The sequence below is a fragment of the Amyelois transitella genome, chromosome 6 (genome assembly GCF_032362555.1).
Source record: "Amyelois transitella isolate CPQ chromosome 6, ilAmyTran1.1, whole genome shotgun sequence".
Taxonomy (NCBI): Eukaryota; Metazoa; Arthropoda; class Insecta; order Lepidoptera; family Pyralidae; genus Amyelois; species Amyelois transitella.
Window position 1 is genome coordinate 10,065,252 of NC_083509.1, and position 20,770 is coordinate 10,086,021.

Genomic DNA, 20,770 nt, shown 5'->3' on the forward strand with positions numbered 1-20,770 from the left:
GGAACGAGATGGAGTGGTCCTATTCTTTTTTTTATTGGTGCCGGGAACCACACGGTACGGCACAACCATAATATACATTCTATATTTTAAAAGGTAGAGGACCTTTTGTTATATAAATAATTATCAACCTTGTAAAATAATTATGGTAGGCACAAACAAAAGCTGTACATTTTTATTATAATGAAGGGACTAACGAAAGATGAAAAGGAATTTAAATTTTTATCGATAAATTCCCCGAACTCTGAATAAAAACCATAATTAATTAAATTTCGGTAAGTCACTTCCTGGCACGTGCCTCTTTGCGTTTTCTTGTATTTACATATTGAGTGAGAGAGATGGCACGGGGGCATGTGTGTTTAATTTCCTCGAGTGAGAGGGAGATAAAGATATGGTGACATGTGTGGTCGCCAGGTGTAACGATGCTCGTTTCGTTCCAGTTAGTAGGTATACCGTTGATTATTCCTTGGCGCCTTGCTTTTTGAAGTAAAATGTATAAAAAAGTAAAGGCCAAGAGTTCATTTTTTTAATTTTAAAGAAAACTGGTATTCGAATCTTTTTGGCGAGGGAACCTATAATGTTCTTAGGTTCTTAGTAAAGAATTTTTTTAGCGGAAATTCGGATTTTTCACGGGATCAGAATTCTATTTACATAAGCCAGACATACATATATTACTTACCAATAAACACATACGCAGAAAACATCAGGAATGTTAAACACAAGAAACAAAAGTACACAGGTTCTGCTTTTTTTTAAAGAAATCTCTTTCAGCAGACCCGATATGGGAGAAATGATAAGGTTTGTTGATGGTTGTTGTTCCCGAAACTTTAAAATAAATGGATATCGTAAAAAGCGCTCTCATAAGCGCAGATTCTTCTGTTACAACTTCTACTTCCACGCAGATTGTAAAGTTCAAGCAGGGGAAAGCTATATAAAGTTGTGATTCTTCTTTCTAGCGATGGGATAGCAAATTTGTTACTTTTTCTTTAAGTTTAGTAAGAATAAACTGTGCTACTCACGTAAAAGGTATACATACATATACTCATGTCTATATCCCTTGTGGGGTAGACAGAGTCAACAAACAGATTGTAAGGCGACCTTCAGCTGTTTGTCTTAATGATAGAATTCAGCTTCAAATAGAGTCAGGTTGCTAGCCCATCGCCTGAAAAAAGAATCCCAAGTTTATAAGCCTATCCCTAAGTCGCTTTTGTAAAACTTAACTTATTGAAATTTAGTATTTTCTCTTGATTTCTAGAAAAAATATCGCTAGATATTGCATCGCAGTCGGTATTGCACGGTGCAGTGCGCCCGCGCATTACGCTTCGCCGCACACCCCAGGTTTGCGCGGCATATGCTCCAAGTCGTGTGTTTCAAACTGATAGCATTGTTCAAAGAAAATGAGCTACGGTTCAAATATGCGATTAAAATTGCAGTTTTATTCAGTGAATTGGGTTTTTGTTTGACATTGCTGTTATTAATGTAATGAAAGGTTGATGCCAGTTTTTTGTTATGAAATCTTTGATTTTTGTATGGAAACAGAAAATATGTATATATTAAATATACTGCTAAAATATGTAAGAAAAACATAACAATTTAAAATTTGAAAAGTCAGGCTAACATAACGATCTGAACATGTGCATCGGGATGAATTATAATTTGAAAAGATTTTTTAATGAATAAGTTGTCATGTTTTTCTATGGTGTTATAAAGTGTTAACTAAACTATTGGAATATCAAAGTAAATGTTCCAAACGTTCGTTTTTTAATTATAAAGAGATTTATAATTATAACTATCGAAACGAAGATAATTTAAATTTTTCTCCTGTTCCACAAAAAAAAAGTTTCTATATTGCTTAATAGGTCACAGAAGCGAATAATTAAAAAAAAAAACATCTATACTCGTTATCAAAACTCGAACTCACCTGTGCTCTTCTCGCATCAACGCACACCCCAGTTATCGACCATATGTCAGAATGCTCAAAATCCCTAGTTCCTGCGTTTATTATGAATAGTTTCCTGTGGAACGTGCTATTTGAGACTCGTGTGAAGTATGTCTGTAATTAGGTACTCGTAATTCAGTAGTCTGATAACGCATATAAATACTTTAATAGCCTTATTCTATTTTTATCTATACTAATATTATAAAGCTGAACAGTTTGTTTGTTTGTTTGAACGCGCTAATCTCAGGAACTAATGAATAGATCGTTAAAAAGTCTTTAGGCTATATAACATCACGCTGCAACTATAAGGAGCAAAGAAATAATGCAAAATGTGGAATATAGGGAAAATTATTCATCCTTGAGGGCTACAGTGATGATTGTATGAAGTTAAGTGAGGATTTAAAATTGCAAACAATTCTATTGGTAACGAATGGTCTTACACTAAATATAGCCGTAGACAATGATACAGCTTGCATCCTTTGGGTCGTTTACGCAACGTGTAGCACGTTGCTTCGGTCCGTAACTCAGATAATGTGTTGTTGCAATGCTAAAAATATATTTAAGAGTATGTAATACAAGTATAAACACAAAACAAGCAAATTGTCTTTCTGATATCTTGAAAGGCTTGTTAGCTTGGGTTTATAACCGAATTTAATTGAAAGTGGCCTTGAGTTTTTCGAGACTTTTGGCTTTGTCTACCACGTAAGGGGTAAAGGCGGGATATATAGCTGAACGTGGCCATTCAGTCTTATCAAGACTGTCTATCCCGCAAGGGAGATAGACGTGACCATATGTATGTATGTATGTATATATGCATGTAAATGAAACATACTGAATGATCATGTCAACCCAAACATATAAAAAAAGGCAATTTTCTTCAACCAGATATCGGTAAACTCCAATCGGGAGCTCATTTAAAAATGTTAAAGGGAAGAATTTTTTTCATTATCTCCCGCGCTGAACCGCCAAATATTTGGGTCTATTCCGGAATTGATAGAACCACGAAACAATATTCCCGAGAATCCTTCGATAATATGACGTTTCCGACCGATCGGCTAATGCGCCCGGGGATCCTGAGGATAACGCCGGGAGCTCGGATCAGAGAAACAATGAGATATGGCAAATGAAGCGATGTGAAAATCACGAATGCGTACGACTTTTTTCGTTGTCTAGAATATACATTTTTAAATATTTATTTTATCAAATAAGATGATGTGATAATCACCGATACTTTTTGTGATCTATGTAGAATGCATGTTTCATTGAAATTTTTCCATAAAAAGGTCAAGTGCACATTGCGTTTGTATTTGGGATGTATGATATGGGAGAGTGCCTTATTTGTGTATCATCAAAGTTTAATTTAGCCTATATCTATACTTTCAATTGTAATTTATACTTTTGCATTCTCTATTTTGTTGTTAAACTTTCGGATATGTTATTGTTATCACTTTTAAATATAAAGTTTTAAAATTTGTTATTTATTTGATAATGAGTATTACTGGAAGTTATCAATGACTTAGCCAATTCAAAAATTAATAACCTGCTCTTTCTGTGATCTCTTCACGAAAAAATCCAGAAATATTAACCCATTGTATCGGAACGTCTCCTAAAGATTGATAGGTATTAATAAAGAGGATTGATGCTCAGATTATTATATTTATTATTATATTTCGGTATCAGATATTTAAATGGGCTTTGAGATTGCTTTTCAGTTTATTGCAATGTAATATCAACTTTTTATTGTATTAAGATTTATTTTATGTAATGAATTACGATTCTATAATTCATTCTAGTCTTCTTTAATTTAAATTGTGACTTCGTCTTAATAAAATCTACATTAATACATACAATGACGTTTATATCCCTTGCGAGGTAAACGTGGCTTTATAGTCTTATCAGCGGCTCTGTCTACCTCGCAAGGGATAAAGCCGTGACTATATGTATGTATGACTAAAAAAATATTTTAGCATAACATGTATTGTATATACTAGCAACCAAATATTTCCCAACATCAAACCGTACAAGCTAGCGTTTCCTGAAAGTCATGTACCGACCTCGTATTTCAGGCTTATCATTTCCGTTACAGTCCCCAAAAGCAATACAGAAACAATTCCAGCATTTATAAAATAACGGAACAAACCAACGATGCGCGGGCTCCCCGAAGCCTAATGTTCGGATCCGACGATCCAACATTATTGATTCGGCTATTTGGGGAACAATTTTTAGGGTTCCTTGCACAAAGTGTTAAACTAGACCCTGTTGCTAAGACTCAGACTCAGTCACATGAAGCTGTATATAATGAATCGTGATAGACGTCTGAAATTTTAACTGATTATGTATTTTTTCTGTGTGAGTCCAGAATCATGGGCAAAGGCGCTTCGGGCTCCTCTGCGGGGAGATGCTACGATCTCTGCATACTTCCTTCGCTTCAACTATATTCATAACCCTCTTCATGCAAGCTCGACAGTTTCTGGTATTCCTGACCGACCCTCTACTTCCTTCCTTAATTTCATCAACATACGTTCGTGTATTTGCCATTATTCAGAAATAATATGGAACCTTTCTTGTGCGTATACAGCTCGTAGTTGGCCTTTTTTTTAGGTCCCTACTCATCGACAGGAATGTCAATCGTTAATGACGGTACGGAATATTAACCGGTATTATGCATGCAGATACGGTTTTATTGTGAAGGTCTCGTTTCATCCATAAATTTCGTTTTGGAATTTTAGGTTATTGGAAAAAGGGATGGCATTTTTTAACTATATTTCGCAGGATATCGTGACGTAATGGAAAGATGTAGTCTCTGCCTACCCCTCCGGGAAAGAGGCGTGATTTTATGTTATGTTATATCGTGACTTACGGAATGAGTCAATAGTAACAATACTCGAGGCTTTAGCTGATGATGGACATGAGATTCTGATATGAAATAGGTTGAGAAATCGAAATAATAAACTGATTAACTCACAGATATTAAACAGAAATACAACGCTTCATCAAAATCTCTTAAGTCTAGAGATTAGAAATTTTGTCATGTATGTGATTTAGGGGCGCACTAAGAGAGGTGTTTCCGGAAATTTTGGCGGGAACGGTTATTACCAGAAACCTCGTAGCATGGCACGCGCGATGCTGTTTTTATCGCGCGATAAACTTTTATTTCTATAAATAATTAATATAAAAAATAATAGGACCACTCGATCTCTTTCCCATTGATGTTGTTAAAATCGACTTAGGGACAGGCTTGTAGAAACTTGGGATTCTTCGTTTAGGCAATGCTCTAACAACCTGTCACTATTTCTCGTATATCTCAATTCTATCATTAAGGCTAACAGCAGAACCTGGCTTATCAGTCTCTCAAGACTGCTGGCTCTGTCTACCCCACAATAGATATAGTCGTGATTATATATAATTTTAACAAACAGTACAAATGCGACTGCTATGAATAAAAGCTGAAGTTTAAGTGCCTTATCTACTTTAACATTTCCAACTTGATTGAAACTAAGTTTATAATGTATGACTTGAATTAGCAAGTTGAAACTTCTCTACACTTAAAAAATAAAATATGCAGAGTTAAAATGAAAATTCTTCACCCTTTCATTAGCTCGATTGAATAGAAAAGTTATTAGTGTACAGCCTTTGCCTTTTCCGTTGTTTGTCGAAAATCCCTTTTCCAGGTTCCTGTTGATGGAATTAATAAAAATCAGTCTGAGAAATATTATATGATGAATAATATGAATAATATATGAGAATATATATACGAGAAGTCTTGTTAACTTCGCATTCTCATATTGTATGACTACTGAGTTACGTAAGAGCTTTAAAAATAATAATTAATTAGTTTTATATTATACACAAAATTTCATGGACAGATTCAGTTTAAATGTGAAGAGGTTAAGAAAACGAATTTATACTAGCTGTGCCCGCGAATTTGTCCGCGTGAAATAGTTATTTTGGGCATCATTGAAGCCCTCATGGATAATCTACCCCGTTTTGTTTTTCAAATTTTCCATTATTTCTTACGCTTTCACTCTTAATAGTTGCAGCGTTATTATATATAGCCCAAAGCCTTACTCGATAAATGGTCTATTCAACACAAAAAGATTTTTTTAATTCGAACCAGTAGTTCCTGAGATAAGCGCGTTCAAACAAACAAACAAACTCTTCAGCTTTATAATATTAGAATAGATGTAGTTGAGATTCATTATATTACATTGTAATTATAATTCATTGTAATCATTATCATTCATTCATTCATTATAATCATTGTATTGTTATGGTATGTTTTGTTTATCTTCTCCTTCTCACTCGAATGTTTTTGTTACAGGTGTAGTATCAATCAGAATAACAAACATGCGTGTTCCCGAAGTCATACAGTACGGTACCATGGATTCTGTCACATTGGACTGCGACTTCGAGACTGACAACGTGACTGGACTGGTGGTGAAATGGTTCTACAATGACAAGTCTCATCCTGTTTACCAGTGGATACCGCCGCAGAAGCCGCAGGCGTTAGGACTGTTGAGAAATAAGGTATTAAAATTAGGGAGAGGTAAAGAGACGCTTTTTTGCTATTTTAGAGTAAATAGTGACATAGCCCTTCGCCTGAAAGAAGAATACCAAGTTTATAAGCCTATCCCTTACTCGCCTTTTACGACATCCATGAAAAAGAGATGGAATGGTCCTATTCTTTTTTATATAGGTGCCGGGAACCACACGGCACTAGAAAGCAATTATTTTATCATTTATATTAATTATTTTATTTCATTATTTTGAAGCTGTTTCACAAGAATGTTCGCGATTTAATCAAGATACGTTTAAGGTTCTATTTATATTGTATTTTATGTGTTTGTTGCAGTTGGACCTTACATACAGGGTGTCACCTAACCCGTACACTCAGCATCGGGCGTTACGTATAAAACATCCTGGTATTGAACTAACAGGGAATTACACTTGTGTGGTGTCTACATTCTTAGCGGAAGACCAAAGGACACGCCCAATGACCATTTTTGGTAAGGAGGACTATTTATGTTTAAGATATACTTGTTCTTTTTCTTTCTCCGCGCCTTTTCTTAGTTGATTGAGATAATTTTTTTAAGGATTTCTTGGTAAAGGTACCTATAGACTTACAAACTTGGGATTCTTTTTTAGGCGATGCGCTAGCAACCTGTCACTATTTGAATCTCAATTCTATCATTAAGCCAAATAGCTGAACGTGGCGATTTAGTCTTTTTAAGACTGTTGGCTTTGTTTACCCCGCAAGGGCTATAGACGTGACCATATGTATGTATTTCCTGGTAAATCACAAGGGAACGGAAAAGGGGAAAATAGTTTAACACAGCGGCACTGATTGAAGAAAACTATTTACCCCTTTTCCGTTCCCTTGTGATTCACCAAGAAATACATACATATGGTCACGTCTATAGCCCTTGCGGGGTAAACTGAGCCAGTAGTCTTGAAAAGACTGAATGGCCACGTTCAGCTATTTGGCTTAATGATAGAAGTTTGACAAATAAATCGAACTGGGCTACCACGGCTCTTAAGTTTAACCGCTTATGACGATATAAAGAATGATTTATAATGGCGATATATTTAAAAAAAATTTAAAATACTACACTTACTTTATTATAATTACAAAAAGCTGGCTGGTCGGTAGTCGAACACTCTGGCAACTCACATATTTGGCAAACGACCAACTCCCGCAGCCTATCACCATTTTGGGTTAGCCGTAATTGCTGTTCAACTAATTTACGGTAAAAATGTTGGACCTGTTCACGCGGGAGATTTACTTTTTTAATTTTATGGTAGGTACATACAGAAATTAAGGACGTCCTGGTAAAGGGTCAGGTCAAAAGTACCCGAAACCGCCGAGCTTGCATGAAGAGGTTATGAATGTGGATGAAGCGAAGGAAATATGCAGAGATCGTGGCAAGTGGAAAGAGGTAGTCTCTGCCTACCCCTCCGGGAAAGAGGCGTGATTTTATGTATGTATGTACATACAGAAGTCGTTAATATGATAGTAGGTAAAACTGCTCCAAATCTTCTCGTGAATGTCTTGATAGGCAGAATCTTTTATCAAAAGTATGAACTCTTCCAAATAAACTTCTTACAATATTACAAATGTAGAAAGTATGTTTGTTAATCCCCCCTAAGGCGCACAGATAGATCAGAATAATCTTCGTGGAATGTAGCACATAAATACAATAAACTGAGACTTACGTAGAAAATCTCAGAGAAAACAACTACAATTCAGGTTAAATTTGCGATAATTGAGGAAAAACATTATGAGGAAATCTAAATATTACACATTTATCCAACTTCTGGAGAACAGAAGATGTTTTGTGCTCCTGGATAATTCTCAGACGCGTACAAAATTCTAGGAAAATTGCAACATGAAATAGCCACATAGTTACTGACGATACAATTACCTAAGTACAAGCAACGTTCACATCATTCTGCATTCATAAAACAATTATTGTTTCACTTCAAAGCTGGCAGTTAAACTCCAACATAAACCCGGTTCGATATAGATGTCATAGAATCCCACATTTACGTTGAACTATCCAACGGGGCGCAAGCACGCAAGCGGTAATGGATACTGAGCAATATCTACACGGATGTTAAGGCACTAGATCTTCCTTTTTTTAATATAAGTACATGTTAACGGGACAAATAACACGGATTGAGTTAGCCTCAAAGTAAGTTCGAGGTTGTGACGAGATACTAACACAATGATACTATATTTTATAATAAGTACTTACCAATCCAACTCTCACTCGTTTTTCATCTTGCCCTCATCTTTTCGTGTTTCATGTTGCATATTTTACGAATATATTCGAGCCCTGGACTCCCCAACGCCTATTATTTTTTGAGTATATACGTACGAGTATAGTAAAAATTTAGTAGAAGGGGCAGGCCGAAGAAAATTTAGCTTGACATCGTTAAAGATGCTATGGGTACCATGATCCTGAAAACGCCGCAAACTGGAAACAGAGTGGACGGACAGATGTAAAAAAGCGGACCCGAAGCACTATGCTAGAGGATTTGGGAATTATGCAAAAATGAGACAAAAAGAGTAATAAACCAACATATTTCATCATCAATTTACATACATACATACATAAAATCACGCCTCTTTCCCGGAGGGGAAGGCAGAGACTACCTCTTTCCACTTGCCACGATCTCTGCATATTTCCACCAAGATGCGTTCGTCTAGGTTCCCACTCCGACCTTTCCCATCAATTTTGTTTAACAATTGTCATAATAGTTCGCACATCCAGTAGATCAACATCCGTGATACGATCGCTTGAAATATTGATGGATTTTATCGTATTATAACAGAAACGGCCATTTGTATTCCATTAGCCTGCCATCCTTTCCTTTGTTTTAGTTTGCAGGCTGCGGTATGCTTTTATGATGCTGCTGCTTGTACTGTACCTTCTTTATTTACACTTACTGTCTGAGAGTTCGCTCATGTGAAAAATATTTTTTGTAGAACCGTTTGAGTTTAGATACCTTTTTTATTCGGTTTATAAATCGGCCGTGTGGTTTCCCGCATTTTGAATATATCAATACCTCCAAGATAGACTTCCAAACTTGGGATTCCTCTTGTAGGCGATAAGCTAACAAACTGTTACGATTTGAGTCTCAGTATCATCAATAAGCCTTGTACTTGATCATCCCTATCAGTCTTTTCAAGACTGCTGGCTCTGTCTGCCCGCAAGGGATACATCTCTACAGTCTACAGATCACTAATAAAAAGCATGAAAATAATAATATGAATATAATAGTATTAAAACAATATAGCATATAATATAAATTAATCAAGCATAATATAAGCTTTCAATTTATAATTTAATAATTAACATACATTGTGGTCCTTTCGTGGTGTAGTTAATAATAAGCTTACAACTCGTACTGCCGACAGTGAATTAAATATTAATTTTTGTATGTACATGAAATGTGTCATGTTTCCCGCTAGTTCCATAAAACGTTATTGATAGCAGGGAAAATAAGATTGTAATTTCACAATTCATACAATAATTCATCAGTTATTTAATTGGATATTTTGTGGTGATACAAAATATTGAACCTACAGCTTGCGGCTGCGACTGTGAAAGAGGGGTGTTAAAATAACAGAAGCCAATAAATGGACATATTGTTAATTAATAATGCTCGAATCATAGTAACTAAAATTTATTCATGTTAGAAATAGGTACATTTATATTGGCAACACTCGAGTCTATGATTTACTCTATTTTAAATTATTGTTTAAGTTTCTGTGAACACATATTCTACCTCTTAAGGCATCGGAATAAAAATATAACAATTAAAAAACGCAATCGAGGGCAAGATTGCTACTTAATACTGGAGCAATGTCGTGTCCTGATCCTATCTTTTTAGCCTAGATATTGAAGAGCTAGAGAATAGCATCGGTTGATTAATTTTAAAGTTGTTATCAATGGGATTCAAAATTACAGTAATTTTCAGTCAATGATAGGTGCTTATTTCTCGTGTAATGATTCACTCTGACTCAAAATAAAGCAACTGAAAAAATATCTTCATATTCTTAAGATGAGACACGTGAATAAAACCCGTTTGCTCCGTCACAATGGTCTAACCATATGCACCGGTAGGCGAAGTTGCGCGAAGTAATTTCCGTTTCGTCTCAGCTCACAAAGCATATTGTTACTGAGACTCGAACAAATATCTAGAGTTGAGTACATTATGCTGTGTGTTTGTTAATTATGATTTTTCTCGGCATCTAACTTTGATTCAATGTTTTGGGGCCCGGAATCTGTATTTTGACTATTTTCAATCCACTTTGTCCGGTCTTCGGCTTGCTCAATTTTGAGTTTATACATTCAAACATACATTCGTATAGTCACCTCAATATCCCTTGCGGTGTAGACAGAGCCAACAGACCTGAAGAGACTGCCACGTTCATCTGTTTGGCTTTATGATAGAATTGAGATTCAAATAGTGACAGGTTGCTAGCCCATCGCCTAAAATAAGAATCCCAAGCCTGCCCCTGAGTCCTCTCTTACGATATCCACGGAAAATTACATGGAGTTCTTTTTTATATTGGTGCCGGGAACCACACGGCACGAGTTTGAGGTTATTGACACGCATATTATCTTTTGCGTCGTTAAGCGATTTCTTCATCCTATTAGCTGATATCATCCAGCTTTTTCCCCATCAATAATCCAGTTGGAACCTTACTCATCAACCATCTGACGTAAGCCCCAAACACGCCTCGCCTCACCTTTTTAGAGAGAAGCCCAAGATGTACCTTTGGCTTTAATCCTGAATTGGGTAAGTTTTTATACAAAGCGACTCGACTCGATATCGACCTCTGCAATTTTTGGGGAACCCAGTTTTAATCATGATTACACATTCAGTTGCCCGAATGTGCTGGCTTCCTCATGAGATTTAACTTCAGCGCTTGTGCATAGTATGTATTCATTAATTTTCAGAAGATGACAATCTTATAATTTTGTTTCAGTACCCGAAAAGAGGTTCGACATGATACAAGACAGAGTGAATGATGGATTCCTTAATATAATATGCTCCGTCGAAGGTGTTTATCCAAGACCAGAACTTGTTATTTTGGCGGGAAACAGGTACGATGTTCAGATATATTTTTTTTTAAGTTAAGCAAAAGCTTCATATTTTAAAGCTGTATATTAGGCATTATTTATGGCCAACATTATTATCGTTATGTGAACCTGAGTATAGACCCCACCCACATAATAACATTGTTATAATACAGTCAGCAAGATTAAAAAAGTATGGAAAAGTTGTTACAAATGCATTAAAGTTAAACTTTTTTTCTCATCAATTTTCAATATTAAATGAAAACATATTGTTCGTTCTACGATATCTACGATAAATGCTACGACATTGCTACGACCGTAGCCCAAGCTACGAATATGATGTATGATGGTCAGTCATAAAATATAATCTGTATATTATATGAAGCCATGATCCAATATGAGTTGGATCCACTGCAAGGTTGTGGAGGTTATTATAGGTATGCATCATTTCGTCTATAACCCTGACGTACCCATCGCCTACAAGAGGAATCCCGTAGTTTATATCCCTTAGTTACCATTTATGATTTCCATGGGAAGGATATTTAGAATAACATTAATAAGACCACTCCATCTCTTTTCATGGATGTAGTAGAATGCGAGTAAGGGATAGGCTAATAAACGTGGGATTCTTCTTTAAGGAAAGCTTTTAATGAAAGCGGGAAAGGCTGCTGGGTGTGATAGAGTGTCGGCCGAGATGCTTAAAGCAGGAAAAGGCGTAGTAGCTAGTCAGTTGTACTGCCTTTTCAATTTGTGTTGGAGAAGCGGCCGAGTACCAAAAGATTGGTGTAAGGCTGTTATCGTGCCACTTTACAAAGGAAAAGGGTCACAGCTGGACTGCAAAAATTATCGTGGTATAAGCCTGCTTAGCGTCGTCGGCAAATTGTATGCTAAGGTATTGATTAATAGAGTCAGGAATGAAACTGATGACAAAATATGGGATGCTCAAGCGGGATTTCGAAAGGGAATGGGATGTACTGATCAGGTCTTTTCCTTGCGGTGCATAGCCTAAAAGTTTTTGGCCAAGAGTCAAAAAGTCTATTGCACATTCGTAGATCTGGAAAAGGCCTATGACAGAGTTGAGAGGAATGAATTGTGGTCAGCACTTTCTATGCATGGGGTGAGCAGTCTCTTAATACGAGCACTGAAATCCTTATATGAGGATTCGAGTGCTTGTGTCAGGATAAACGGAGCGCACACTGAGTGGTTTAAGATTGAGAAAGGCGTTAGGCAAGGATGTGTTGCGTCACCGTGGCTGTTCAACCTATTTATGGATAGCTGTTTGACAGATTTGAAAGAGTCTAAAAGTGGATTAAGGATGAATGAGTTACTCGTCAAATGTCTGCTCTATGCCGACGATCAGGTTATACTGGCGTCATCAGCGGAGGAGTTACAGGAGATGGTAAACTGTATGCATGAAGCTTTAAAAGAGAAAGGAATGAAAGTGAACGTAAGTAAAACTAAAACACTGGTTTTCGAAATGGAGAAAGAAATGACAGCATGTAATATTTTGATTGGAGGAGAAAAAGTGGAGCAAGTGAAAGAGTTTGTATATCTAGGATCAAAGTTTACATCAGATGGCAAGTATGATAGTGATATTGAAAGGAGAGTGAACGCGGGGAACATGGTGAATGGAGCTTTGCATGCCTTTATGAGCAGTCAGAAACTATCCAAAAAGGCTCGACTGGCTGTGCACAGGGGCGTGTTGGTCCCGACATTAATGTATGGGAGTGAAAGTTGGGTATGGCAAAAGAAACATGAAAGCAGAATAAATGCAGTGGAAATGAGAGCGTTAAGGAGTATGATGGGTGTGAAATTGAGTGACAGGATAAGGAACAGCGTGATAAGGGAATGTTGTGATGTGAAAGAAGATGTAGTTACAGGAATAGAAAAGGGTATGTTAAGATGGTTCGGTCATGTGGAGAGGATGAATGAAAGCAGGTTGACTAAGCAGATATACAAGGAGAGTGTGGAGGGAAAGGTCGGAGTGGGAAGACCTAGACGAACGTATCTTGATCAAATTAAGGACGTCCTGGTAAAGGGTCAGGTCAAAAGTACCCGAAACCGCCGAGCTTGTATGAAGAGAGTTATGAATGTGGACGAAGCGAAAGAAGTATGCAGAGATCGTGGCAAGTGGAAAGAGGTAGTCTCTGCCTACCCCTCCGGGAAAGAGGCGTGATTTTATGTATGTATGTATGTATGTTCTTCTTTAAGGTTAAGCACCCTGTCCCAATTTGTGTCTCAATAATATCATTAAGCCATACAGCTGAATCTGGCCTTTCAATGTTTGCGAGACTGTTGGCTCTATCTACCCCGTAAGGGATAAAGACGTACGTACGTAAGATGTATGTAGGTATGAGAAATACATATAATGGTTGGTATAATAAAGCTGAAAACCCCACGAACTTGATTTTGATGTTGTAAACATAAGTCATAAATTTTTCGTATTCTTGCACTTTTTCTTTTCAAAGTTCACAGAAGTCATAGAAAATTCAACTGAAAATTACAAGTTGCAAGCGGCAGACGCAATGGAATATTGATTTCAACAATAAATGTGCATTCCGTATAATTATGTGTGCATTCAAGATTATGTCCGATAATAACTACTCGGCATCATATTGTCCAGCTATTAGCTATTGGCAGGTTAATTTGAAGCTAAATGTTGGCAACAAAACGTTTTATACTGTAATTACTTGACTGTTAATTAAAATTCAGTTAAATTTCATATAAAAAAATGCAAAATTCCATATTCCAAGGTTTAGTTCTCGTATATAAACTATCGAAATAAATAATTAAATAAAAATAAATTAAATACTAAATGGGGAATCCCATACAAGAAACGCAATTTTTTATTATTTAACAACTTTAAAAATTATCATTATTAACTAAAACTGACCTAATTATCTCTTCAAAATAGGACAATAAAAATAAATATTATACCAAAACAAACATCACTTCGAATACGCTATCAAATATTCGTGTTACAAATCCCTTTATTGATTTTCATGTTACTACCTTCCGCCATCCAGCCACAAGGGATCCCAACACATCGGGTACCAAATATCTATGCGCGAAACTAAATCTGGCGTTTGAGTCTGCAGGAATGTGTGTCTGTGTGTATGTTTGTTACGCAGAAATTTACAATAATTAAGAGTATACATCAGAAGAATACAGAATAGTAATGTACTCGCGAGCGAGGCCGCGTGCGTAAAATACATCGCCCCATTACTGTTACAAATATACCTTCATTTTTAATCTTCCACTTTCAATCCACAAGAAAACTAAATTTAATTACATAAATGCATAGCCACTGGGTCTAGAGGTCTAGGTCTAGTTCCTTATGTAAACATACATACACATGCATACATATAGTCACGTCTATATCCCTTACGGGGTAGACAGAGCCAATAGTTCCGAAAAGACTGAATGGCCACGTTCAGCTGCTCGGCTTGATGATGGAATTGAGATCCAAATAGTGACAGGTTGCTAGCCCATCGCCTAAAAAAAGGATCGCAATTTTATAAGCCTATCCATTAGTCGCTTTACGACATCCATGGGAAAGAGATGGAGTGGTCCTATTATTTTTTGTATTGCTGCCAGGAACCACACGGTACTACCGATTCCTTATGTATACTAAGCGAAAATTTTCCGTAATTTCCGCGGAAATGCAAATTGCTGGGATTCATCACTTTGCGCGGGCGAAGCCGAAAGCTTTCTTTTCTTTCTCTCTCTCCTCTTTGCACATTCTCAGTTGCATCCTCCACCATATTGCTGGCCTGGGGTCCGGCTTGCAGCGTCTTCAGTTTTTTTTATACATAAACATACCTAAAGCATGCTTCTTTCTAGGAGCAGTAGGTATAAATTATATGTCACCGGAAAATAACAAGACTCGTAAGTTGATCAATTTTAGGTAGGTAGTCTAGGTAGTTAATCAACTCTCGGAAAATAATAAACGACAGTTGAAATGTATTATTTAACGTATGTATTTTAGTAAATTGATAAATTTACTGTGTCTTGCCGTTTAATCATCAGCCGACAAGGGCGCATATATATATTACACATTTAGGTCGGTCTAAGGAATTCTTGACTTGACCTTACGATAGGACGTCCCCCAATCTATAAACCTAATACGGATACCAAATGCCAATACGACAAACTAAATCCGGCGTTTGTGGCATGCGTTGGTGTGTGTGTGGGTCGTTAGCCAAACTTTCACGAGGCATGCGAATTATTTAGACCAAAACTGGAAGGTGCGTGGAAACATAGGAGATGGAATTGCGACGGTAGCAGCGGGCTTTAGATTCTTTAGATTGTCAGTTTACAATAAATGTATTTAAAAATTATGTCATTACAAGTTATTATTATTAATTTAGTTCAATACGTTTATCTACTGGAAAAGATATATATAGATATTTTTACCGAATACACCAGATAACTGACACATTCATAACAAAAAAACACTCTGACAGAGAATCATCTTCTTGACGACGCCGTTTCGCGGTGCCTTTTGATGAGAAAGTTTCCTTCAGATTTCAATTATTATAATTTGAATTTAGCCTCCTAAACCACATATAAAAATGGCGTTATTCTAGTCTTTGCCAAAAAAAACTAGCAGTTATAAAAACGTAACAAAAACCCGTATGTTCCACAATTTGAGGAACGCCGAAGCTAGTGTAGGTTATTATTCACAACCGGAATCCAGAAGTTTGTAGTGCTCCATCTCGCTATTAAGATTAATGCAATTGTGATTCAATGCGGATTACGTACCAAGAAGATCTATGTAGTTGTTTGCTTCAAATTTCTACTTTATCGGTATCAAATTGTGCTAGTGAAATCTCATGGTCCTGGAAAGCTTGGAGCTAGAGCTTTGTGTTACAAAAAATAGGTCACGCTAAGAGACTTATTATGTAATGGTATTGTCTCCTCGTTGTTTGAAGATGTCAGTTCTATTTCAAATTATAATACTTTTCTTTGTTTAAAAATTATGAGTTTTAATGTCCTTCCAGACGATTATTGCTAAGGAATAATTCCATGGAAATCATTCTCAGAAATACCAAATTTTAACAAATTCATTCAGACGTTTTTGTATTGCGATATTATACTTGAATAATGGTATCATCTTTATGGCCATAACTCCACTGTGATTGAGCCTTACATTAAACATTGCAAGTAATAATCCTAAAGAAGACAAAATTGCTTGATTACTTATGCACGTGCGTTTCATATAATAAAAAAAATTTTTTGCAACAATTCAAAAAATTCAATGTTTCATTTTTTCATGGTAAAAATTCTCAGTGTTCTAGCAGATTAAATTGCGTTCGATCTCGTGGGAACCACGCTTTATAAAGGCCAGAAAAAAAACTACATGCAACATGCGCCGTGTAAAATTGTATGAACTTTTGGCGTTGCATTTTATATCGATCGGAAGTTCTATATGTGAAATATTTTTACGAATTTTGTTTTTGTTTCTGTACTGCAAAAAACTATTTTTACGCTTATAGCATTTTTGCATTCGTTTTTGTAACAACTAACAAAAACTAATCCGAACCTCCCAAATCTATGTATGAAATATCTACATATATCCATCTGTCTATATATATGTATAATCATCGTCACTTACCATCAGGTGAAATGGAAGACCTAACCCAATAATAATTAAGAAAAAAACTAAAATAGGAACAAAAAATTTTGGTACAATCAGATAGTGACTATATATCTGATTGTGTAGACGAATTAAGAAAATATTACTAAAATTTTTCGTTGCTATTTTAGTTTTTTTAAACGAAGACGATTAAGACGAAGATGTAACATGCCATCCAATCCAAGAGATACCCATTTAGTTACAATACACTGCTGAAATAACTTTGTGAATAAGTTTAAATGTCTGTTTGTGTGACACCTCTTATACTTTATCTACAATATATAACGAAAGAAGTGATTTCGTTGGGTTCCAAGTAAATATTCATCGTCCCACTGACGTATTAAAAAGGTACATACCTAGCGGCACGCCCCGACTTCGACCGTGGTAACGTGGTTTGCCAAATATTTTAAGAGGTGTGCTACAACCGTTGTAATATTGGCGTAAATAAAACATACGCCGCGCAAATAATACATTCTCATAATAGGTTTAGTATTTCCGAAGGGAGCCCCTATATTCAAATAATCAAAATCACAAAATATTACTATCGATTTGTATTTTATTTTTTCTTTTAGACTCCTGAGCGCGAAGTCTTCCACGACTCTCATCAACGACCGCTACACGGCCGTAACAAGCACATTCGTGAAGATCGACGCGTTACCTCCGACTGTTGAGATCCTCTGTGATATGCAAGTCCCTCTGGCTAACTACTTCAGCAGGAAAAGAGAGATATTTTATAGAGGTAATTAAAATTTCATGTTGAAATGAAATGGTTGTGAAAATAACATGAGTAACAATTACGAAAATAAAGAAAATAATTGAAATCACCTCTACCTATATATTTCTACAGGAAGAGAGAAATAATTTATAGAGGTAGGTAACATCATGATACAAACTTAAAATAAAATTAAAAAACTTTTGTGGAATAAAACATGACATCAGCAATAGTCAAAATCAATGCGCAGAAAATCCTTCCTATCAGATATTTAGGGAAACTAAAGGTGTACCAAGCTAACCGTATAAAACCTAGGCGAGGTGTGGTGACGAGTAAAGAAAACTAACTACAAGAAAGTATACTACTATTAGAGTCTATAATGGATTTGAAAAAATCCCTGTTTTTTATTTTGTATTAGAGACATGTGGGTAAAATTGCAAACGAATTCAAAGCTGATGTGAAAATTAACCGAAACGGTTGCGAATTACGTAGTAAAACGTAATCCACAAAAATAAATTTATTCATTGACATACTAAATATTCCCATGGTTAATTTATGCCAAGACGGAAGATTTCTCCCGGGAACAGAACGTAATGTGGTCGATTTTGATGTTCGCCGACGGAAATTATTTTCATTGCCCAGAGGCATTTTATTGAGCCGGCTAGTTTAAATGTAAATTATTTGGAACCACAAAAATTTATTAAAATTATTTGGGAATACCTTTATGAGACAGAAATTTTTTTTTCGGAACTGAAAAGTCATGCTTAAAAGTAAATGTTGTTGATCACGAAAAAAAAAAACAAAAATTTGGTGGTATCCAATTGTGCAATATGTTTCAACATATGCAAAAAATGAATTCTACTGTAAATATACTTTTCAGTATGCCACATTCTGTGAATCAGTGAAATATCTGAACAAAAATTATTTATTATTTTTATGTTTTCTGATTAATATAGTAAATGTCCATAATAATTTTTCACAGATCCTTTGCCGACTACAACAGAAGAATCAAATTCAAGATATACACAATTAGAAAGAGACTCAGGTATCTTTAATTTATATTTATTATTACTTTTTACTTAATTCTTAAAGTGAATTTTAGATGATCGCATTTGCAAAAAAAAAGAAAAATTCTTTATTAGTATTTAAAAGTCTTTATTTGAGTATTTACAAGCCAGTTCTCATAAAAAATATGTAACCCATATTTAACTCCTATCTTATAATAATATTAAATCTTTTTCTTTAAAAAAAATGAAGTTTAAAGAAATGACAAGCTTTTATTTATTTTTTTCAGGATATTCGCGCAAGTCAACACCTGTGTTAATCTTAACAACATTATTATTATGTCTATTACGACAAAGGATAAGTTGATGTAATAAGTATATTAAGTAGGTATTATTTTTATCATTATTATAAAATAAGAGGGTATTATTTTCTCACGAACCGCGGAGCTGTGCAAAGTCAACCAATCATAACGTTCAGTATCTATGAAATACTACATGATTGGTCGATTTTTGTACATCTCCTTGAAATGAATGATCCTTAAAGATTGTATTAAAAAATAATAAATTTGTTTTTGTAAATATTAATAGACAATAATTTGTATATTTTTTTTAAAATACGTCTTGTTAGTGAACAAATTTAATTTTAATAGTTTTAAAATACGTATATTACTTTTGATAAAAAAATACAATTTGAGAAAATGATATGATGTAAATAAGAGAAAGATTTCATTAATATCCTCCTTAAAGCTCTAAAACCAATGAAATATGTAAGTAATCCGAAGATCATATCAATTTGTCTTCTTCCTAGAGGCTTCAGTCCCGGTTGCATCCTCACCACTCTAAAGAGGAGCCCGGGGTATGCCTTTGACCATGAATCCTGGATTGGATGAGTCAGGTTTTACACGAACCGGCTCCCATCTGAACTCCGCAACCTTTGCATTGTTGCCATTGCCTTGTTCTATATGTTTTTGTGGTAATTCAAGTAAAAACAGGTTTTTCATTTGTTTTATTAATTGCTATTATAAGTAATTTAATAACTGTACATTATTTACCTGATATTATGTAAAATATGCGAAACTTCATAGTTAACTTTATAGGTAGTTTACCAATAGCAATTGGTATTTTATCTTTTTTATTACATTATACATTTATAAATATTTAATGATGAATAAATAAATATTTTTTTAAGAGCCGAATCAAATACTGAAAATATATAAAAAATTTGCTTAATTAAAGTTGAAAATTGTAATAAAGAATTAATAATTATAAGTGTGAAAAACAAAAATGAAATATTAATAATGTCTCTATTATTTGACCCAAGAAATTCGAGGAAGAATCGTTACAACATTTACCAGGAAAAATCAAGAAGGAAAAAATTCCATTTTACATATTAATTAAATGAAATTGTAATGCTCTTTTTCTGTCATATTCCAAAGATATTTCTTTCTCTAGTCGTAATTGAAAATATAAATAATTAATGATCTTGAAAATTGCTTTTATTTTCATATCATGGTGTTTTTATGATCTCGCCTTTCCTCTTATATTTTTTTATCAATTAAACTTATTTAGTCCATGATACATGGTAGGTACCTGTAGGCCGCTATGGTGCAGGAGTGTGCTTGCTTCTGACTCAAAAGGTCCCCGGTTCAAAAAGAGTTCTAAAGAGCACCCTGGTTTCAAAGATTTCAAATTAGGGTCGATTTGAACCGTGAGGTTCTAATCTGACCGGATTCAGAACTGTGCAGGGAAACCTAACCCATAATAGATTATGAGTTAGAGTAGTTTCGTTTTTGTAAACCTGACTTAGTCAATCCAGGTCAGTGGCGTATGACGCGCTCCTCTCCGAAAAGACTAAGTTTAATCTAGAGCTTACAATCACAAACAAAAATC

The 20,770-nt window shown here is 35.2% G+C and overlaps 1 protein-coding gene across 1 annotated transcript; it reads left to right on the forward strand.

Moving 5' to 3' along the window:
* Positions 1 to 778: 778 nt before the first annotated feature.
* Positions 779 to 19,247, forward strand: LOC106131110 (uncharacterized). Its single transcript, XM_060944766.1, has 8 exons — positions 779 to 795; positions 1,253 to 1,335; positions 6,258 to 6,463; positions 6,789 to 6,942; positions 11,436 to 11,553; positions 17,737 to 17,903; positions 18,859 to 18,921; positions 19,171 to 19,247. The coding sequence occupies exons 1-8, from the start codon at positions 779 to 781 to the stop codon at positions 19,245 to 19,247; spliced, it is 885 nt and encodes a 294-aa protein (XP_060800749.1).
* The last annotated feature ends 1,523 nt before the right edge of the window (positions 19,248 to 20,770 follow it).